The sequence below is a fragment of the Syngnathus acus genome, chromosome 19 (assembly GCF_901709675.1).
Source record: "Syngnathus acus chromosome 19, fSynAcu1.2, whole genome shotgun sequence".
In the NCBI taxonomy this organism is placed as follows: domain Eukaryota; kingdom Metazoa; phylum Chordata; class Actinopteri; order Syngnathiformes; family Syngnathidae; genus Syngnathus; species Syngnathus acus.
Genome location: NC_051103.1, coordinates 6,154,870 through 6,177,407, shown reverse-complemented (window position 1 = coordinate 6,177,407; position 22,538 = coordinate 6,154,870). Strand labels below are relative to the sequence as shown.

General features: G+C 46.5%; 2 protein-coding genes across 3 annotated transcripts; both read right to left on the bottom strand.

Annotated features, from left to right (window-relative positions):
* Nucleotides 1-4,574: 4,574 nt before the first annotated feature.
* On the bottom strand, nt 4,575-21,549 carry nog2 (noggin 2). Of its 2 annotated transcripts, XM_037278550.1 has the most exons (6): nt 21,216-21,549; nt 19,117-19,168; nt 16,832-17,074; nt 11,227-11,500; nt 5,320-5,364; nt 4,575-5,237 (listed from the first exon to the last, which is right to left on the bottom strand). In XM_037278550.1, exons 5-6 carry the CDS (start codon nt 5,357-5,359, stop codon nt 4,642-4,644), a joined length of 636 nt encoding a protein of 211 aa, XP_037134445.1. In that variant the 5' UTR covers nt 5,360-5,364; nt 11,227-11,500; nt 16,832-17,074; nt 19,117-19,168; nt 21,216-21,549; the 3' UTR covers nt 4,575-4,641. The 2 variants fall into 2 exon arrangements, with proteins under 2 accessions (XP_037134445.1, XP_037134446.1); XM_037278551.1 differs by lacking the exons at nt 4,575-5,237; nt 5,320-5,364; nt 11,227-11,500 and adding an exon at nt 13,790-15,778 and having other exon boundaries at nt 21,216-21,494.
* LOC119138462 (protein PFC0760c-like) lies at nt 6,185-7,749 on the bottom strand. Its single transcript, XM_037278519.1, has 2 exons — nt 7,692-7,749; nt 6,185-7,586 (listed from the first exon to the last, which is right to left on the bottom strand). The coding sequence occupies exons 1-2, from the start codon at nt 7,729-7,731 to the stop codon at nt 6,265-6,267; spliced, it is 1,362 nt and encodes a 453-aa protein (XP_037134414.1). The 5' UTR covers nt 7,732-7,749; the 3' UTR covers nt 6,185-6,264.
* Nucleotides 21,550-22,538: the final 989 nt, after the last annotated feature.

Genomic DNA, 22,538 nt, shown 5'->3' with positions numbered 1-22,538 from the left:
CAATCAATGCCAGCTTGTTTTTTTGGGGGGAAATCTTCATTTCTGGCACCTCCTGTTGGCAGAGGCAGGGAGTAATGAGTTACATTTTTGGGTAGCGTTTTCCTTTCTAAAATTTGCTTGTCTGACATTTACATCAAATTTGAAATCATCCAAATCAAAAGTTAGTTACCAGTTATTCTTCTTGAGGTTTTGCCCCATTGCTGAGCTTAAAACTCTCAGGAACTGATCTTCAATGGTGAATGGACGCTCTCTGGTGGCCACATGTTTATTTCCTCCCTTTTTGTTTTTTTTAACTTTATTGCAGCAAAATATACAAATTAAACAAATATAATGATCATTTGTAGAAATATATAAACATTGAATCCAAAAAATAGCCAATGTGACGATAAACAAATACAAAAAAGAATTAGAAAGGAGAAAAAAATAAAAGAAACTTTTCTATTGAATCATAACAGAGATAAAAAACAAAAAAATTAAACAGTTCTTATTTGAACTTGATAGGAGTTTGAAAAATTGAGGAGCAGCAACCTGGAAAATGATAATAAAAAAAAAATTGTGCATATTCACGGGCAGCACTGCCTTGAAAATCTGATGAACCACAATAAAACAAAACACAGTCTGTGTAGATTCTCAGTCTTGGTCCCAGGACTTATCTCATGACCTTTTTGTAGCTCCGCCCACAAGCGAGTCTTCAGCGCCCCCGTCAGAAGTCTTAGCATCGCATTCCGACCACCGACAGAAACGTTTGTTGCGTCTCGGCTCTTGATTGAGGCCGGCCTCCTCTCTCGATCTCTTCCTGGATGGTCCGGGCGAAGGCTCCGCCTCTACTTCCACTTCAGCGAAACACGAGACAAAGTCGCTTTCCTCGGAAGCCTCTTCTTCCTCACCCAAGTTCCCGATGCCGTGCGATCCCGACTTCTTGTCTCTCTTGGCTTCTTGCTTCTTTTTCTCGGATCCCTGCGGCGGAGGATCTTCTTCGTCGACATCGATGCCGGCGCTCTCTGAAAAGTTGTAGTCAAACTCGTGCCACCATCGGAAAGCCTCGTCGTCGATTTCCTCAACTTTGGATCTGACGTTCGGCATGGTTGGCAACGGGTGTTCGTCTACTTGCTCCAAAATCTGGTTGGCGCTAACTAGCAACTCATTTTCATTGGCCGCATCCTCCACGTGGTGATCGTCCCTGTCATCGTTGACAATATCGTCGTTATCGGCGACGTGTTCTTGGGTGACGTCGTAGTCGCGAATGGTCAAATCTTCCTCCCGTAAGCCGTGGAATTCAAAGACGATTTCTTCAAAGATATTACCGCACGAAAATGGCCACACTTGCCAAATGAAGCGGATCCACGCGTACTGGTCCCGCGTATTGACAAAACGGTAAAGTTCCTCGTTATCTTCGAGGATCAGATCGATGTCGCTGTCTTCGTTTTGAGCATCGCCGATATCCTGCTCGCTGTCGCTCTCCTCACCGACGGCATCCTCGTCGTCTTCGATATTAACCTCCTCGTCGATGTCCTCGAGATTGGCTTCCTCTTCGTTGTTGTCGTTCGGGGGTTGCCTCGGCGCCGCCTCGATGATGAAGGAAATTTCTTCGCTGTGCAAGGAAATGCAAAATCGGCGAAATCTTAAATTGGGTTCCCCGATTCCCAAGTCCAGTGGAATTCGGTAGCCTGCAACATGTTCAAGACGTGTTATTGCCACGGTCACTAAGCAGTCCAAACTTTATCAGTTTTACCTAAACGGCAAAACAAATCTCAAGTACCAGAGCACCGTCCATCTCCCCGTCCTTCCATCTCGTCCAAAGGAATCCTAAGAAAAACCAGAAATACATTCAATAAAATCCTCCGGATCATCTTTCGTGTCACCATCGACTTACCTTAACTTCGGGGAACTGGTCTGTAAAATACCAGTTGGTGACCAGAAAGATGTTCTTTGCAGATTTTAGTTGGTATCATGCTGATGGGAATGTCGTCGCAGTCTCAATGTGAAATTGACGCTTCGTTTCCTGAACCACGCTTGAGTCTGTGTCATAGAACGTGAAGTAAAAAAGCACTTCATGTCATCACACAAGATGACATCATTGCCATGATGTAACCACGATGTCACGCTCGTGCAGGTGCACACAAATGACAAAAGACAAATTTGTAAATTGTCAGATCTATTTCAGATCACAATAACAGGATGACAAAAATGGTCCCGTATTGATCAAGATGGCCGCCAAAGCGACAAATATCTTTTCGTTAGTCAGCCACCAAAACTTATTGCATCAAAGATTTGTTTCGCTGCCCAAGTTCGATTTATTGTTTCTCGTCCGTGTCAAAATCCGATCGTCCATTCTCCGTCAAGGTCTCGTGAGATTGAATTGGCGGCGGGTGATCTTCAAGATCGTGCTCAGATGCTTGGGAAGTTGTTTCTTCCTGGAATTGGACGCATTTACTTTGAGAGACATGGCTGCTTAAACTTAGTAAGGCCAGGTCGTCCCGTAGACTTAGTTTTAGAGGCGGAGCTTCCAAAGCGTTGGAGTCGGTGCTGTCGGAACTTTCGCCGTAGCTTTTTTCGACTTGCGGCAACATCTCCACGGGCGGTTGATCTTGTGCCTCAGCGGCAAATTCTTCAGGAACATATTTGACGCAGCGAGCTGAAGCAGAACTACATTTGCGTCTTAAATCATCCTGCCACCATAATCGTTTCTTCCCTCTGCTATCATGGGAATTCAAATCTTCGTTCGATTCATTCCGTTCTTCTTCAGACTCATCTCCGTCGGAATTGCCATCATCCCCGAAGCGGAAACGTTTACTGATTCTGCTTTCGGCTTGTTCTTGGTCGTCATCGCCGCAACGCTTCCTCGACGTTCCCGGCAGAGAGATTCCCTCCGGGTCTTCCCAATCTGTGCCGCTGTCCGAGCTGTTATCGCAAAATTCGTGCCACCAACGCTTCTCGTTTACCATCTCCAAGTGGCTCCTGGCCTCGTTTCCAGAGATCCGGCTGGACGGTCCGGGTTGCGGGTCTTCGTCGGAAGACCCATCTTCTTTCTCAACGGTACAACTAGTTCTGATACCGTGAGAAAGCTCAGAGTCAGGCGTTTCAGAAAAGCCATTGAAGAGTTCTAAGGTTGACTCTTCAACATCTAAGTCACCGGCCGGAGTGTTTTCTTGAGGATCGTCTTGGTCGGAGATGTTATTGTCACATCCGTGACACCATTGGCAACACACGCCGCTTCCTCTTCCAGTTTCTGAAGTCCTGAACGGAAGTAGCACCGAGTCGTGCTGAATCTCTTGTTCGTTAAAGTCTTTCAACCTCTCCTCAGCATCAGAAACTTCTCCAGCCGGATCGCTGTTGCTGACGCTTGCAGCTTTGGCGGCAAATTCCCCCGAAGGTTTTGATTCCATATCTCTGTTTTCATCTTGGGAATCCAAGCTTTGGTTCGATTCACAAAGGAGAGGATTTACTTCGTAAAAATCAAAGTCTGGGCTACTGTCAGAACTTTTCTGATGGAACTCGCGCCACCACGGGAAATGCCTGTTACGCCTCGTTCCGTTTTCATCTCCGTCGTCATCTTCGGATCTCTGCCAGGACGGTCCCGGTCGGGGTTCTGTGTTGGCTTCGTCCAAATCAGTGTCGCTATCCGAGGTGGACGCTCTCCTCGGATTCTCGACGCTTCTAATTTCATCATCGTCGTCGTCCTCGTTTGTAGAATGGCCCCTGGATTGCTCGGACGATCGTTCGACCGCTTCCATCCGCTGATTGACTTCCATGTGAAGCTCAGCGTCACGTGCTTGATTCTCCTCCACATTCCCATGATTGATATGAATCGGATTATTATTCTGATGATTCTCTTCCAGATCCCATTGCTCGGGCTCGTTTACAAAAATGATCTCTTGATTGACAATAAAATCCAAGATGGCGATGAACTCCATGTTAGGTTCGTCGTTTGGTGGACGCAGACCTCTTGGTAGCGGCAAACGGATACCTGCGATATTGACGTTAGCGATTAGCATGATAGTTCATATGACATGAAAAATAAAAACTTACTATTTGGACCATTGTGCCATCCATCGCCTTGTCCATCCATTTTGCCTGAAAGTCAGTTCGATGAAAATTCAAGGTCACAAAAGTCAGAGATAGAAAAAAATGGCAGCATTTGAACGATGGATGCCCGATGTGAACGCTTACCTGTGTTCAGGAAATTGGCGAAAAAAGTAGCAGCAATATTTGAGTCCTGATCATGCTGACCCGAACTAAACAAGCGAGACCAAACAGTCCAGAGAGCGTCTCATTGTCGGCTCCGGGTAAAGACTTACACTTCAAATGTTAAAGCCGCAGTTGTGACTTTGTGTCATGGCAACACGTCTACGAATTGACGTGCTTGGACCAAAGCGCTTGATGACACGCTACGCCATTACATCATTGTGATGTCATCATCACAATGATACATCTATCGGTTGTGATGTCACTTTCAATCTGTCAAAATAGCCAAAGACAAAGTATAGAAAACTAAACTTGTGATATACAATGAGGCACTCTAAACAGTCAGCCAAAAATGGGCATTTTATTGTTTGGGTGGTGTACAAAAAAACAAAACACGCAGTGCACATGTCACTATGAACGTCCATCACCATGATGAATTTTATTCTATTCTCAGAATCAGTTCATCACGCCGCTATTTCCTTCCTCTTTCCTCAGCGGGTCCTCCTCCAAGCCTTGCTCCCAGAAAGCGTCTCCTTCCTTGGAGACCCTCCCCCCCTCGGCCAAGACGATGATGCCCGAGCCGTGCGCCAGATGGCCGCTGAGGCTCATGAGGTACACGTTGGCCTGCGTTTGTAGCAGCCGAGGCGCTTCCACCTCATTGACGTCCTGCTCGGCGCTGCCGTCAGAACTGTTGCCGTCAAACTCGTCCCACCAACGGAAGCTGCCGCTGGCTTCCTCCCCGTCGCCGTCCGCCCCGTCGTCCTTAGAGACGTTCCCGGACGATTCAAGCGGAGGGTCGTCTTCTGCGCTTCGAGTGACCCCGATCTCCACCTCGGCCCCGACGGCCGCCTCCAACTGATTATCGTCGTCAATGATAATGTCAATGTTCTCGTTTTCGCTGACGTTCATGTCGACGTCATTGTCCGGCCACTGTTCGCCCTCGTTCACGAAGACGATCTCCTGATTCACGATAAAATCGAGTATGACGATGTACTCCATGTCGGGGTCATCGTTGGGTGGGCGGTTTCCTATAAGCAACGGAATATGGTAACCTGAAATTCATTGAGACATAGATGATGCTGCTGTTAAAATGGAAACATTAGCTTGACCCAAATTGAGGTGAAATCAACTTACTACTCGGTCCATTGTGCCATCCATCCCCTTGTCCTTCCATTTTGTCTAAAAAGAAAATCAATAAACTTGATTGTTGACGTGAGTAGATAATAAGTCTGTCATTTAATGTATATTATAATTGTTCTAATGTTTTAAAATTTTGAAAAAAAAAAAACATTTTATATTTCAGTGCATATCAATAAAAATCATTGCAATCATTGAAGACAAAATGAGCAAAATTAATATTTGATATGCCGCCATACCTTATCCGAGTACCTGCTTTGAAAATCTCTAGTTCATATGCAAGGAGAAACATTCAGGTGACTAAAAAAAAATTTGGAGGTGAAGTTTTGGAATAAAAAAAACAAAAAGAAAAGAAAACAGAAAAGCAAAAATAACATGCTTGACCTTTCAGTTAAAAGGAAAATAAAACATGGCACTCACTGCATGTAGTAAAACAATTGGAGGCTTTAATGCTCTGTGTCATCGTCACATCTTTGTTACCCTTCGTCCAAATGCTTTGAACAAAGCAAGTTATGTCATCAACACGTGACCATTTACGGATGTGGATGATGTCGCTCTCACTGCACATACCATAAAAGAAAAAAAGAAAATTTCAATCTCAGGCACTTTCCTTAGATCAGGAAAATCGGGATTTAGATATAAATCATAATCTTCCACCAGTGCATTTCATCATCACAATGTGCATGTATAATCAATGACCTATTCGGCTATTCGATTAATCGGCCGGAATAACATTTTAAAAAAAATTGACGCCGTAGCGTAAACGTAGCCCAGCTGACGTCACACTGTTCCTCTGGAACGACCGGCTCAACGGCGCCTCTGCTGGTTGCCCTCGGGCAGTGCACTTCATTTTTTTTTTTTGCCTCAACTTCCTCGAGGCGCCTTCAAGTAATGGGCGGAATTCTCCACGATGGCTTTCGAGACGATCATCCCTACCGTGAATTATTTCTCACTGTCTCTCATTTCTTGCTCTCGTTTGTCTCTCGACCGGTTTGAGGCCGACGACGCAGGCCGAGAATTTTGTCGACCGTCGTCTAAGTCGGCGTCAGAGGCGTCGCTGTCAGAGGCGTCGCCGTGTCGAAAACGTTTCTGGTTTCTTCCCGCTTCGGATAAAAGTCCTCCGTCTCCTCGCGGCCTCTTCCTCGACGGCTCAAGTGGGAGTTCCTCGTCCGGGTCACTCGAACGGAAGTCCTCATCTTCCGATTTGGATAGAAAGTTTTTCTTACACGTTTTCTTTCCCTTTCTGTCGTACTGCGAATCCAAATCGTCGCTTGACTGTTGCTTGTTTGCGCAAGATTGGAGGTAGTCCTCTTCTTCGTGGAGGTTGTCCGATAAACTGTCCGAGTCGGAATCATCCCACCACTGGAATTGTTTGCCGCCGCTGGTTTCGTCGTCGTCCTCGACGGATCGTTCCTTGGACGGTCCCGGTAGAGGATCGTCCAACTCCGGGTAGACGACGGGACTGGAAATGTCCCTCCCTTCGTTGACGACGTTGGCAATGATAGCGCAGCTTTCGATATTTTCGTTGTCGTGTTCGAGGTCTTCGAAGCCTTCGTCGTTATTACAGTTGTTGTCGCAGTCGTCGAAACCGTCGGCGTTACTCCGGTCGTCGTCTTCGTCGTCGATATCGTGGACGTTCTCGAAGCCGTCTTCGTCGTCCTCGTCGATATTCTGCTCGTCGTCGACGTTCTCCTCGTTGGCTTCGCCGTTGTGTTCTTCGTTGTTGTCGATCTCGTCAAAGTCGTCGTTGTTGACCAAACGCAACTCGAGGAAAATGTCGTCAAACACGTCGCCGTGTTGCAGCGGCCTGACGCGGATCCGGAAGAGGAGCACGGCGTTCTCGTCGTTGAGGTGCATGTCGTTGATGTGGTTGTCGGCGTGGTATTCCGGATGCACCCCGTGGCCGTTGTCCTCCAAGTCGCCGTCGTTGTCTTCCACGTCAGCATCGCCGTCGCTCTCCTCCGTCTCCTCATCCTCCTCGTCTTCGATATTCTCCTGCTCGTGTTCCTCGATATTCTCCTCCTGATCGATGTCCTCGATGTTTTCGCTGTCTTCGATACGTTCCTCGTCGTCGTCGTTATCCTCGATGTTTTCCTCCTCGTCGTTGTCTTCCGTGTTGCCGTCGTTGTCGTTAAAGTCGTTATCGGGCGGCCTGATCATGGCGTGGATGGAAAAGATGATCTCCTGATTTAAAATGAAAACCCTCAGGCCGAGGGTTTCCGTGTTGCGCGCTCCGTTCCCAATCGGCAGCGGAATTCGGTAGCCTGCAACACAGTTGACGCGATGATGCTAACATCAGCATAGAATCGAACCGAAATGGTTTCAACCCGAACGGACACAATTGGTGGAATCAAATGTCGAGTACTTACAATTTGGACCATTGTGCCGGCCGTCCCCTTGTCCTTCCATTTTGTCTAAAATAACATCAGAAAACTGTTTAGTGGATAAAAAAACATTTTTCTGCACATTAAGGCAAACAAACCGGTGCAGCAAAGGACTCAAAACTTTATTTAACATAAGGGGCCCTGACTAAAAAGCTGACATCAGCAAAAAAAAATTTAAGCGCACATTTTTTGGTTTAAAAAAATACGGTAAAAAGTTTTTTACACATTTCTTTTTACAATGGATATCGTTTGTTTTCATAGCAACAATTAACAAAGGCTTTCTAAAGAATAAAACAGAATGCAAAGAAATGTTGGCCCTGCCTCCCTGAAGCCAGCACACCCCAGACAATGACATCACCGTGCAATCCGTCATTATAGGCGTGTTTGCAATTCAACAAGTATGAAGTCACATATTGGGATTTACTAACCTTCAATTTGGGGAAACGGCGTGAAAAACTGCAGTTCAATAAGCCGTTCGGTGATAACATAGAGGCTTCTTTTGCAGCTTCTGCGGCATTTTAGTCCTTGTCATGCTGATGTGGAGCCAACGGCTTGCACGCTTTGGGATTAAGACAAAAGTCCACGCTGTCGCTTCCCATAAAGACAAACTTTGGGCATCAGTCATGGCAGGTGCTCGGGGGCGGGGAAGCCCAGCAAGGATGTGCTAATACCAGCGGCGGCTTTATTGCTCTGTGACATCATCGATTCTTGCCATCAAATTGCTTTGAACAAAACACTTCATGACATTTGCATAATTAAATGTATGAGTGTGATGTCACCACATTTAAAGTTGGGCCGGAGCACATTGGACATGTTTTCGGCATGCGTGGGTGTTTTTCTTCTGCAGACATTTTTGCTACAATTCTGGTATTGTAATAACACAAGTGGCACAATTGAGGTTTTCTTTTAATATTATTTAATTATACAATAATTTATTCATATTATATATGTATTTATTCATATTATATATTTATTTCTATTAGATATAGTTGTACTAGGTTCATCTTGTTTTTTCTTTTTCAATTACCTCACTGGTTCTTCTATATCAAACTATCTATTAGATATAGTATATATTTATTTCTATTTATATATTTCTATTTATTATTTGCCACTAGATGGCAGTGTTGTTTTAGTTTGCCAAGTTGGCTCCATTCAATGAGTGCAAATATGAACTGCGAGAAAAATAAATGGCTGATTTATGGAGACTTTATTTAGCACTAAACACCTATTGGAATTGGGATTTAGTCTTCTGAAGCGGCTTCTTGTCATGAGATTCTCAATCAGAGGCTAATAATTGCTAGCGTTTGATTTGGAGTTAATTTTCTGACAGCTTCGAGAGCGGCCTTGTGTTTTCTGCCAAGTCTCGAGTACCTTGCGGGGAAAAGCTTTTCTTTGTCATAGCGAGTGGTAATCTTTCATCATTTCCGCCTCTTTCCCTTCAATATCGTTTGCATAAGCTGCTAATTGGAATGCAACACAAAACCACTCCTCCCATGTCACTTAAGAATAAGCTTAATGAGTGTTTTTTGCAAAATCAGCTTTTTTTTTTTGCCTTTTATGCTTCGTCTCGAAACATTCCGTTGATTTTCCCATGGGGGTCAACTGGAACCCCAATTTTTTCCGCTCCCCCCTTTTCCATTCAAGGGCTTTGCAACAAACACTTGAACATGCCCCCAAAACCTTGCAAGCCATCTCTCCGCATTCCCTAATTGGCGTTTCTTCTTTCCGAGAGCGATTAGGTGTTGCGAGGAGTGCGAGGCGCCTCGATTCAGTCCATCTCCAATGCCGGAGGGGACAAAAGAGGTACCCACTTCTCCCGTGGAAGCCAGGGGGGGAGTTGACAGCAATAAATCCCCCCTTTTTGCAACTTCCTCTCCCGTGTGTTGGGGTTATGTCAGGAATTTCCTGGGTCCCATTGTCCCCCGGGTGCTCTGTTTTCTGTAAGCCATCACCGAGCATTCTCTGGAGCTTGCACGTCCGTAACCCCGAGGCTGCGTCCCTCGGCTGACAATGAGCCTGCTAAAGTTGTTAGCATGCTTAGGCGTGTTTTGTAGCATTTGTAGCACTTGTTTTCGAAATAATGGGGTTGCTTGATACTACTTTTTACTGGACCGATATTAAGTACCGATACCACTAGTATTTTTGATACATAACATTGACATTGTTTTTAAAAAGGCCACCATCTAGTGGTCAACAGTGGTATTACACCAAATATAAACGAGTTAGACTATATTAGGGTTTACATTTTGTAAAAAAAAAAAAAAAAACACAGCTGATTCATTGATTTTCTTTTCGATGTAACATACTGAAAGATTTTTTTATGGGTTTCCCGTTCTGCACTCTCCACCTCATATAATCACCGCTGTCAAGGAATGTCACAATGACAAATGTCAGGGTTCCTCTTGTCACCTTTAAAGGAATCATGTATCCATTCACTGCCAACCCTGAGTGCACTTCCACTCTCGCCCTTTGACCTTTGCTGTATTTACGGAGCCACCGGGGCCATTATTTCCAATCACACAGGCTCTGTAACGCCACATTTTGACACGACTTGGCATCATTAAAAGCGTCTCCAAATAGCACAAGCTGGATTTGTTGTGCTGATGTATGTTGTGCGCAGAAGTCGGGACTCGCCGGGTTGTACACATGTTACGAAGCGAGGCGCCATTGCGGCCTAAAAACTATTAGGCTCTGTAAATACACACTGTGGCGAAAGTAAACATTCTCAGCATGCCATCTAGACGCACAGAGGGGGACTCGGAGACAGCCACTGGACAAACTGTGAGGGGGAGGTGGCGTCGGGAAGATGGATATTGAAAATGGATGGGCCAATTAGAGGGCGAATTCCAGTATGTATATTGAAGTGGGGATGTTTAAGTGGAGTGGCCAATTAAGAAGATTAAAGACAACATCCTTATGAGGACCAAGAAGCAAATTATTATGATTGAATGTATTTATGCTCCTCTCAAGTGTTTATGTGAACAAGACTGTGCCGATTTTTTTTTTTTTTTAGCTATGTAAGTGACACCACTGCAGTTAAAAAAACAATTTGAGTAATAGTGTAACAAATGAGTATTTACTTCTGACACATGATCTTAAAGGAAAATGCTGACAGTGACAAAACACGCCCATTGATGTGAATTTGAGCCCCTTGTTGCGTCGCCACGGCGACAGAACTAAGCATGTAGTTTTCTCTGACGTGTTTCGCGCCAAGCCATATATTATATAAAATAATATTATATAATATTTTATTAATATTTTTTAAAATGATTAATATATTTTTTGCAGTGAGATTTATATTTTCCCAATATGTGATTTTTTTTTTATACTGCTCTTGCATTGTCAGCAATGTTGGCTTCCGGAAGTGCCCTAAATTGGCTGCATTGTGCTCTTCAGCCACTAAAGAATGTGTTGCACGCTCCAGTGAGCTGCCACACTTTGCCACATGTAATAAATGATCTCCTAAACTAAGTGTCAACCAGAGTCAGGGAAACCAAGACAGAGTGTCGAACGTACTCACGGCTCTTTGCGGCATCGCGCGCATTTCCTGCCCGCCTGCTTCATTGTCCAAAGCCCCGCTCGACCAGGGGGGGGGGGGGTTGGATTTCCATCGCTTGTTATTTCCACCGCGGTCACCTGTTGTGCGGCGCGTGTTGATGTCATGCCTCCGTGTTGATGTCATGGCATGTCATGAATCCCCGTGCCCACTGAGACTGAAGTCCAGGTCAAGTCATGGATGTGATGGATGTGTTGAGATCACGCTGGGCTCCTGATCCTGGCTCGGCATCAAAGAACTGGAAGAAACACAAAGAGGAGCCTTTTAGAAGACTCACAAAAGAACCGACCAATCTCTGTTTTGATACTTGGACGCTCACCAGGGAGAGTTTAACGGCTTTGTAAGAAAACCACAAAGTGCGTCCCAATACTTTTGTCCATGATGAAATTAGGCTTCTGCTCGCTTACTGGCTCTCGTAAGTGCTCAGTAATATTTGACACATACACAGCAGATGATACCCAACATTCCGTCAGACCGCAAACTCATGTGGTGTGTGTGTAGTGTGTGAGCCTCCCACCCACCAACCCCCTTCAGTGCTCCATCTAATACCCTGTCATCATCAATAACCTCAACTCTGCTGACTCACTGCCTTTTACCACCACGGGGTTTGGGCCTTAGTTACAGCCTTGCAGCCTCGTCTCCGTCTGTCTGCGTTGCTGCGTGTTTTTTGCATGTGTGCTTTTTGAAATGGGATTCACCAAGATCACTTTTTTGCAGATCGACTTGAGTACTCGCCAATACAGTATACAGATAATGATGTGATGAAAGTGTTGACTTTTTATCAAAAAGTATTAACAACAAAAAACGTTTGTTTATGTTCCACTGCTTCAATGTAGCTTGCAACACAAGGAACTCCAGTTATGTAAGGCTGACCACTAGGGGGCACCATGCAAAAGGAGTACATACAATAGAGATGGACAAAAACGGAGTGTCTGGTGCCTCTTATGTTGCAAGTCCCAAGAAAGTATTTGTCATGGAGTGGTCTCGGTGTGTAGTATCGGATCATTTTTACGAGTATACTTTATAATCGCAGGCACAGTAGGCTGTGACCTTTGGCCTTGACGGTGCAGACCAAATGTCTGCTAAGCGTCCGTCATTCCATCCCGACCACGTTTCAGCGTTTATCGCGATGGGCTCTCGACAACGCATTTGCGTCGTTACTTTCCAATGAGCGTTTAAGCTTCAGTGAATGGTGTGAAGTAATAAATTAGGCCACGCCGGCATGTTTCCACCGAGTGAAGACAGGGCTCTCTTAACAGTGGCTCATCTGAGGATTGGATACGTCCTCGGCTGTGACGAATAGCATTTAACACATTTAACCGGAGGAGCTTTTCTTTTTTTTCCCTCCTCCCAATGAGTGTTATCGTCAGATTCTGCAAGTGTGCCTAATATTTTGGTGATGGTGAAAATGTGCAACAACCCCAGTAATAGATTAAGTGGTTGTGCAGGTGTAGCCAAGTTGAATTGAGTTTCTTAAGTGACACCGGATTCTCGCCGGCTCTTCTCAGACGCCCACATTGGTGCCGAGGTTGTGAAGGGACAGGCAGCCAGGGGGTCTTCTTGTGTCTAAAAGGTGCGCACCTCCAGTTGGCTGCAGCCAGGGCGGCGTATTGCCTTTCACACGCTTCTAAAATACTCTCCGGGCAGAGGCTGAAAGGGTTACTGTTTCCCAAAGTGCTTCATTCTGCGCAGTCGAGAGGGGGCGGCTGAGTGGCGCCGTCGAGTCAGAGACGCACATTCGAAAAAACCCCGAGACATCATCAAGAAAGAAGCTGACAGTAAGGAAAGCAGCTCCCCCCTCCTCACTTTTTTTTTGAAACTGGCACGCCGCCGTCCCTCGTCCCAGCCTCCTCTGCTTCCCAAATCCCTTCAATGGCTCCCTGTCACAATGACTGGGCGGCAAGTGTCAAATAGAGCCCGCAAATGCGCATTTTACGCACACAACTGGCGCATAGGGTACCTTGAAGCTTTTCTGAGTCACGCGTCTATTTAAAGGCACCATTGCGCCGCTTACTCACACTGACTCATTTGATTGGCTTGATCGCTTTCATGTTTGAAGGGTAATAAAAATACAACAAAAAAAAAAGTTGAGCAATGTTTCATGGGTTTTGTTTTTTCTTTTTCTTTTTCCTGCCCTCCTCTCCCCTCCTCTCCCCTCCTCTCCTCTCCGTGCAGGGTGGTCAGACTAGAATAGGCGCCGGTCTCCAAATACCTCAGTGGAACTTGTGTGCGGCGTCCAGAGCCTGCAGACAGACACCGTTTGACGTCTGCATCATATTTGAGCCATTATGTTAACACCTCTGCAGCACGGACATAAGGGGGGGGGGGGGGGGAGCATTCACCCCCCGCTCACTTCTACCCCTCCCACCGGTTGAAACAAATGCATGCCAGTTCTACTTGTGGTAGTCGAGCTATGCGCATCACGCAGTAATAAATCACAAACTTTCTGCACTCACTGTGGCCGTGGAGCGTCTGGCGGACCCTCCTCCCGCCCCTCCCTTCCCCCGACATACACTATAAGCACATGCATGATGAAAACATCGACTTTATTGCTAGAAACGTGACCATAACATGTACACTTGGATGCTGTTTTCAGTTGTTTATTTTTTTTTTTTGTGTGTGTGGCTTTTTTTTTTTTTTTAATAATTCAAGTAGACATCTCTCATAATTTTTTTCCGGTATATTCTGCTATTCTCTGTCCTTATGTTCTATACTCACAATCGTTAAAATAAATAAAACGTACAGATTTGTTTTCTACAATACTATGTATTCCCAAAAGAAAAAAAAGCTGAGTTCACGCCTTTATATATAATCTTTAACCTCAACTTCAGTTGTTTTTTTTTTGTTTTTTTTTACAACTTAATTAATATTGATATTAATATTATACAAAAAAAAAAACCTCTAGGCAGCATTGCAGTGAAATAACAGTCAGTTGAAAACAAAATAAGGAGAAAGTTCGCCTCTTGGAGAGGTGTAGCATATGCATCATCAATGTCTCTTAGGGGGACGAAAAAAAAAAAAAAAAGCTCTTCCATATGAAGTGCTGCTGTCCCCGCCCCCCTTCCAGATAAAATGTCTCCGGGCTGACAATAAAATATGGTCCTGGTTCAATTCGAAAAAAAAGAAAATAGCTGCATTCCTCTTGGTATTTCACTTTTAAAATGCTATATAAAAAAATAGATTTGCTATGGTGCCCACCTCCGTCGAGAGTTAACAGTGCAATAGAAAGCAGTCCACTCCGCACGCGCCCGGGATCAGCACGAACACTTGCACTCGGAGATGATGGGGTACTGCACCTGTATCCACGTGCAGTATTTCTGTCTTAAGAAGCCTTGGCAGTACCACCGCAGGAATATCTTGTTGATGGACTTGACAGGTTTGCAAGACATCCCCTCCGGGAAGGAACAGGAACGCTCCGAGAAGCAGTTGCCCTCCTTGACGTAGCGTGGCCAGAACCTCACGCCCAAATCCTTCCAGGTGTACACCACGGGACAGTGCGTGTAGGTCCACAGCCACTGCAGGAATTTCCTGCGCGCCTTCTTGCCCACCTTGACACGCTTCCCGTAGGGGGTCTCGCCCAGCTCCAGCTTCTTGATCTCGTTGGGCATGGGGCCCTGAAGCTTGACGTCGGGCGCCGAGTGGTTGCCGAGCGCCGGCGCGGCGACGGACATGAAGTTGGGGTCGAAGTGGCTGCCCAGCTTTTTCCTCAGAGTCCTCTCGGACAAGTCCTGTTCCCGGGGGTCGTAATCCGGGTCGGGGTCCTCCTTGAGGTCGGGTACGGGCAGGTGGTCGCTAGGGGATGGACGGAGGCGAAGGAAGTGCTGGCACACTCCGACGTGGACGCACAGCAGCATGTAGAGGAGCAGCGGAGGGTGAGAACTGCCCATGGTTCCTCTTGGGACTTTTGTATTTTTTCTTTTTTTTTTTTTTTCCACGCACAACAAAATGACACCTACTTCAGAGGGGCCGCCTGACGCTTCATATATTTGACAAGTTCACCCACGGGCGACACTTTAAATAGACCACTTGACGGTCTGCCGGTGAGCGCGTCAGCCTCAAATGAATAACAAAAAGGTGTTTCGATGTCTTCGCCCGGATTCACTTCGGGCTCCTCTGGGTTGTCATGGTTACCACCGGGACGACTTGAAGCCGCGGCCAAACAGTCACTGGGTGACGGAGCTGCATGGAAACAGCTGCTTCCAAAAAGGTGCGCGGCAGTGAGGGCTGCGTTTTTACGCACGCTCCGCGCACTTGTCTTAGAAAAAAAAAATTCAAAAAAAGGACAAGTTGTAGTATTCCAGCCGGAGTCTCACGTCAAAAGCCCATTTCGCTCCAAACAGCTCACTCTTATTATTCCACGTAATAAGCCGCCCAAAAAAAAAAAAAGAGTTGAGTTCCCTTTCAATGTGTTCAAAGCTCCTTCTCATGCATGGCGAGAGTTCCCAAAATGTGGAAAGGCTGCGAGCAAAATCCTGCTTCTCCTTCTGCTCCGGTGGCTGCCACAGAAGCTCCCCCACTTGAGTGGCGAGTGCGCGAGTATGCAGGAGAGAGAGAGCGTGCGAGAGAGAGAGAGAGAGAGAGCGAGAGAAAGAGAGAGAGAGAGGTAGAGAGCGAGTTGGCACCCCTTCTTCTGAGCCGAAGCACGCAGCGTGCGCGGGTGAGCGTGTCTGTAAGCGAGCGGGTGCTCAGTCCCAAGTTAAATATCCCCCTCCGACGTTACAAAGTGTCAGAGGGGCCTGCCCACCCCGGGCCACTCTCACTGATTGACAGTGCCCCCTTTGGAACACCCCCACCCACCCACCCACGCCGAGCCCTCCCCTCGCAACGTGGAAAATGTCAGCCACAATCACAGACCCGACTGGGTCCTAACCGACGCGCCGCACTTTTTCATGGGATTGATTCGAGCTCGGCTTTCAAGTCTTGCTGCGAGTGAGCGAGATGCACGCGCTAATAGTTTCAATACGCTGTCTATATGCCGCTTGAGCTCCGAATGGATGGGAAACGTTTAAGGAGAGGAGGAAGAGGGTGGAGGGGGGGAAAAGGGGGCATCGCATTCCACCTTTGTTCATCAGGATTTGGGTCTACACAGGAATTGGCCCCGTTGAACTTAGGGGTCACAAAATAGGCGCGTAATTAAGGGCTATAAATGGCCAGGGATAACCAAACGGAACTTTTCCCATGCTAAGCACTCATTGTGGCCCATGCGAGGCTAATATGAATATAAAAGAAACGCTTTGCAACTATAGTCATTTTTTGCATTTTTTGGATGGTCTGACACCCCCCCTCCAATTAGTGAGTCCCCCCTTTTGGGTTGGTCACTAGAGGGCGTTCATCTAGCAGAGTGTGAATGGCCGGATGCTCTGTATGGGGTGCTTTCAGTACATGCAACTCAATTAAATGTCACTGTAAGACAACACGACTATATATATATATATATATATATATATATATATATATATATATATATATATATATATATATATTTTTTTTTTTAGGGGGGGGCTAGAACAGAAATTAAATTAATTTGTTTGTAAGCAATATTTAAGTCATAGAGGAAATTCCTGCTCACCCCTCCCTGGATGTGTCTTGGTGATCCATGGTGGCAGGGTAGACGGCTCAGTGGGCAGCGGGGACAGTCGGGCTGAGCCGGTTACTGTAGGACGGTCGGTGTCCATTGTCTTCCCTCCACGGGCCTTAGGATGTCCGCGGAGCGAGCGAGCCCACCCCATGGGGGTCAGCGGCACTCGCCCTCCCCTCGGTAAAACTCATAGTGAGCGGAGGAGAGAGGTGTGCGCTGTGGAGAATCCGAGCACTGCCAAAAAAAAGAATGTTTTTTTTTTTTCTGCCACAAAATGAAATAGGTATTGCAATTTGAGGGGCATGGGCCTGAATTTGATTTGAATATTTAATTTGAGCGGGCACCATCTCTCCTGCACACCTGGCGATTGACCCTCGCATACACATTAAAAAATGCCTGCTTGTTTTTCTAACCGACTCGCTGGGTGGCGTTCGATTTGGAGTAGATTGGGTTACTTTTCCCTTTCGGTTGGGTTAATTATTTTGACCCAACAGATTGGGTTTTAAATTTTTTTGGGATAGCCAGTGGAATCTGGCCTCACGTGTGGAGCTTCGGGAGAGAAGGTGACGAAAAGTAGGAGGGGGGGGGGGGGTGGCGCTGGTGCCGAATGGCAGTTTACTGTGGAATGGCTAATTAAATAAGACCATAAAAGGAGCCCGGTTCGCTTTAACGAAGCCCGCCGACCTCTGGCGAGCGGGGCCGGGCTGTCGGTAGGCAAGGGAGGGGGGGGACGGGAGGTCGGCGGGTTAGGTTCGCCGAAAATTGGGCTTGTATAACAAGAGGACTTAGCTCTTTGGTTTTGCAGTGATTGTTCACGCTCCCTTAGGTCTCAATAGGGCGCATGGTGAGGCTGCGTTGGAGGGGGCGGAGTGGAGGAGGATGGAGGGGGGGGGCAGCCCTTAGGCACAGATAGGACCCCCCTTCTCCCCTTTGGCTGTGAATGCTATACACACATGACACATACACAAACACACACTAACACCCCTATGGCTCCATACAAAGGACTCTAGCCAAGGTCCAGGCAGGAGCTTATCCAGCACGGGGGCACAGCAAGGGGCAGGCCTGGCCAGACTGGCTGGCTATGCCCACTGGGGATTGGTAGAATGGCACAGGGGGGTGGGAGGGACACTGACAGCTTGAAGAAGGAACGAAAAAAAACAAAAAACGTCATCCTTTGAGGCAATGCCAGATGAGAAGATAAGTCATTTAAGTGGAAAATAGTTCAAGCGGCCTTTAAATCACGTCAGCGGCACAAGCAAATACTTTCAATTGACAAATGCAAGCACATTTTGGATGCACAAAATTTGGATGCACAAATAAATGTCTTTCCATATCGTTGCCTGTCAATATTGCTTTGGTCATGTTCTCCAGTCCTTCTCCAGTTCTTTTCTCTCTCCCCCGTTTTGCTCTCGGAGCGCTAACCCAAAGCAGATGGTTCGGGTAGCGTGTCAAAAATCTGTCTTCCGTTAACGCTACTTTTGAAGCCCTTTCTACATTTTTGTCTCTCCCCTAAAAAAAAAAAAAAAAAAAAAAATGATCGCTAAGTTATTTATTTTTTTGCAAAATGGCCAGTAAACAGCATCAAAGTGTTTCTCGCTTTTACGATGACAAGCGGGCGATTAAAACTCTTGTCCAAGTCAGCGAGAGACTTGCGCCAGTCTGATGTAATCGTCTCCAAAGCGTGGCATGCTTTGTTTAGTTTCCATGCTGTTGTGATGGAGAAAATGTCTAGTTGCGATTCCCAGTAATCACGTTGTAGACGCCTTGTCGATTTTTTATTTTGGATTTGAGATTTCACGCGCAATCAATCACGTTGCACGAGCCAATAAAAAAGAAAACAACACACCCTGACTCCTCCTACTATTATTTCGACCGGCAACTCCGAACCGGTGTGACCTCATGCCATTCCATTACTCACATCTCCAAGGAAAAAAAACCTAAAAAAAAAAAAAAACCATGCCATGTTCTTTCTTTTTACTCATCATGTTCCCCAAGGAGCGATGAGGGTGGAATTAAATTGATCACCGCCTTCCGGAAAAAAATGGTGCATTCCGAAACGGCGGGAGGGCGTTCCCGCTGGTCTTGCCTATGGCAGGATGACATCATTGGCCCGTTGCCCGATTCCCATCGTTCACAATGGAGTCACTGTTGCCGTCTCCGCGGTGGCACAACAGCCGAGAGGGGACGAGCGGGCAAGACGGAGATAGAAAGCAACAAGGGGGGAAGGGGGGGGAGTGGAAGAACGTTTCCACGCCAAAGATTTCCCGTTGACTCACCTTTGCGGGAACAGTCCGAGATCTCGTGAAAGTCATCAGGTGATCAGTTAACCTGAGCATAAAAAAAAAAGCAATAAGTACAATTCATTAAAATGCAGCCTGGCAAATGATGAAGGCAAGCGAGGTGAAACCCGACCACAAGGCATTCCGTGCGACCGCAAAGCCATCGTGCCGCCGCCGCGAGCCCAAACGAAGCCGCTGACCACGACAGATGTTGCATGTGCGTTCTGTTGAGTCTGGAGCCAAGACACTTGGTAGACCGGCACTGGCTAACAAAAACAAAGCCAAGGAAAGTTGGTTCTGTTTAAAGCCGGGCGGCCGCTTGAACCACTTTAAAGACCGTCCTGAAAAATCCAGAAAGTATTTGTACTTTGGCCCTCCCGACTGCGAAGTACGCAGGAGGCCGAGACGGCGACGGCTTGCCAAGGTGCCAGGCAGAACTGGGACGTCTCTGGCAAATGTCTCGCCGACATGTGAGCGCGCACCGCCGCCCGGGGGTTGCCTCGACGCTTGGGAACCAAACGGGACGGGGCGGCGGTCCGACAACGGGCCGAGTGTGCGCCGATAGATAGTTTGTCTAAGGGATGTAGCAGATGTTGACTCGTACTGGTTTGCTAATCGGGAGCCGCGAGCCCCCGGAGCCGTCAGCAAACACCAGCGTCTGCCTTTCTTTCCCCCGGCCAGGGGGGGGGGAAGATGCAGGATGAGGTACGCTGAAGAAGAGTAATGAAGTCATGAGAAATTGGACTGGCTGGTTAAAAAAATCAAGAATAAATTCACAAATATAAATAAATAAAAAAATGGAATTAAAAATAAATAAATAGAATAAATAAACTAATAAATAATGATAAAATAACGCCTCCCTCGGACTTCAAGCTGCTTATGTCTCAATGAAGGATGAATGCGTCTTTTTTTTTTTGGAATGGGAACGACCAATTGATCAAATGTGACCTCATCAATCGCTCAAGAGGGAAACAGCACGGAACGGGCCACAAAAGACAACCTATGTGGCTTCAGACACCAGTCAGCATCCACGGGGCAGCAGACAGAGGCCGTTAAACGCATTCACACTCCAATAACTTTCACAAGTCCCGGACAGAAAGCGAGAGAGAGAAGTCGATCAACAAGGAGCTATTGATAGCCGACATCGAGAAGGCAAACAGAATCACAATTGTGGTTTGTGCCAATAACCTTGTTGACCTTATTTAACCTTGGATTTGGCCGGCCGGGGAGCTCCGAGAACAAGCGTGACCATTCACAAAAGAAAATTGGGAAATCCATGTTTGTGCTAGCATGAATATAACTATTGACATCTCGTCATTTCCATAACATTCGTTCCAATGACCAACCATCAATCCAAAGTCAGGCCGCGGACGGTCTGAAGGGCGCTCGGCCATTCGGGCCGCAGACCTGCAATGAAATATTTGCCTTTTTTATTAATCAAAACCACAATCATTCCTTAAGCTGAGCCAAGTTTTTTTTTTATTTATTTACCCGAAGCACAGCCTCACTAATCGTTTATTTTGCCTTCCCTTAAATGCGCTTTTTCAGATTTTTCCGCCGCCTTCTGGCTGCAGAAACATGTCAACATAACACTGATGTACAGTTTGCACATGTGAAATGAGCATTATGTTCCTACGGGCTTGGCAATAGTCACGTTGAACCACTGAAGTGTCTACGATATGCAAGTATGAACTTTCTCTACGTTTGCAAATACAAATGTCTCCTTAGAATTTATTTTCGCAACATCGCTTGTAATTCTCACTGTAGTTCTGGTGCAATTTCAATAAATGTTTTCATATTTTTTTTAATAGCCTCTTATTTACTTAATATCAACTTAAAACATCTGAAATAAAATAAAAATAAATATTTTAACCTTATAATAATCATAAATTAATAATAAATAATAAAAATAAATTTTACAACACTAACAAAAAATAGAGGCGCTCTTACAGAGGTGTCTGAGATAACGAGGATGTTATTTATGGTGAGAAGTCCAAACGTGTGGTCAGATTGAAAGCCATAAAGACACACTTGAAAAACCTCAGTCTGTCTAGTAACAGTGTGTGTGTGTGTGTGTGTGTGTGTGGTGTAATTACAGCCAGGTTCCTGGTGTGGAGCCCAGTACAAGTATCGTCAGTCTGTCTGTGGCATGCGGCGGTGCTGCCGACCTTCTCCCTCTCTCCTCTCCTCCCTTCTTCATTCCTTCTCCGTTGCCTCCTGCCATAGGTTCTAATGGCACGGCTGGCACCTTTCCAGACGATTTCCCCCGTGCGTGCATCTGCTGTTTACGAGCGACGTTAAAATGAGTCCTTCTCAATGCTCTGAGGAGATCATAACATAAAAAAAAAAAAAAAAACACCGTGTGTGTGTGTTGAAATTAGTGATCCTGCTGGCTCCAGATGCTGTTTACCTGTCTTGTTTACCGGGCCATCCCAGGGCTAAGTCTCAATGCTGCGTGTATGTGTGTCCGTCTGTTTCCACATCATGGGGACACACAAGTTGAACATTTTATAATACAATTTAAAAAAAAAAAAAAATGCATACTCACCCTGGATAACGAGTGATGGACGAGGAGAAGTGTTTTGCGGGGACGTCGTCAACAAAATAGAATTTGTTGTCGGGTCTGAAAATGACTGGCAGAGATGAATCTCTCTATCTGCCAGGTAAACACGCTGTGTGTGCGAGCGTATAAGCCCCCCCGCCGCCGCTTACTGCATCCAGGGGGATTTATTTGACCCCTTATTGCCAGCGGTGAGCCTGCGGTGGAGATGAAAGCATGCCTTCCCAGTGTGGCCCCAGTTTCTATAGCTATGGACACAGCCTCACACTGCTCGGGGACAATGGCGGGGGCCCTGCCACTCGCCCCCCCCTTTTGCCAGAGTCCCCCTTGGCTCCCCCATCCCATCCGTCACCGCAATCATATTTTCAAAACAATAACACAGCCTGGGGGAGTGTGTGTGTGTTTGAACTGGCGCTATGTGTTGTTATTTTTAGGCACGCGTTTATTTGGGGCCGGGTGTGAACATGCTTGTTTAACTTGTGTCAGGCTGGCTGTGGGCTCCTACAGTCACTTGTGAAGCAACTGTTTGCGTGCACACATTTTTTTTTCTTTTTTCTTCTTCTATGTGTGTGTGAGCCAGGCCTTTGATGGCGTGGCCGGAGCGTGCCTAATGTGACTGCTCGCCGGGGTGGGGTGACACGGGGCTCTGCGGCGTGGATGAAGGCGTTGAGCTTCTTGCCCTGGTACCGTCTACCCTGCCGTGGTCCAAGGCTCCCCCTGCAAACTTGAAAGGAATAAAAGGAATCCCCGCCCCCCTGACGCCAAGCCCCCCCCAACATGTTTTCACAAGACATGACATCATCTCGGGTTATGTTCAGTTTTCAAAAGCGTCCGTTGCGGAATGTGGCCTTCCTCCGTT

Coding starts and splice junctions, on each gene's coding strand:
- nog2 (XM_037278550.1), bottom strand. CDS start 5,359: ATGGAAGGACAAGGGGATGGATGGCACAATGGACCGAGTA. Junction 5,238..5,319: donor ATGGCACAATGGACCGAGTA/GTAAGTTGATTT, acceptor AATGAATTTCAG/GTTACCATATTCCGTTGCTT.
- LOC119138462 (XM_037278519.1), bottom strand. CDS start 7,731: ATGGAAGGACAAGGGGACGGCCGGCACAATGGTCCAAATT. Junction 7,587..7,691: donor CCGGCACAATGGTCCAAATT/GTAAGTACTCGA, acceptor ACTGTGTTGCAG/GCTACCGAATTCCGCTGCCG.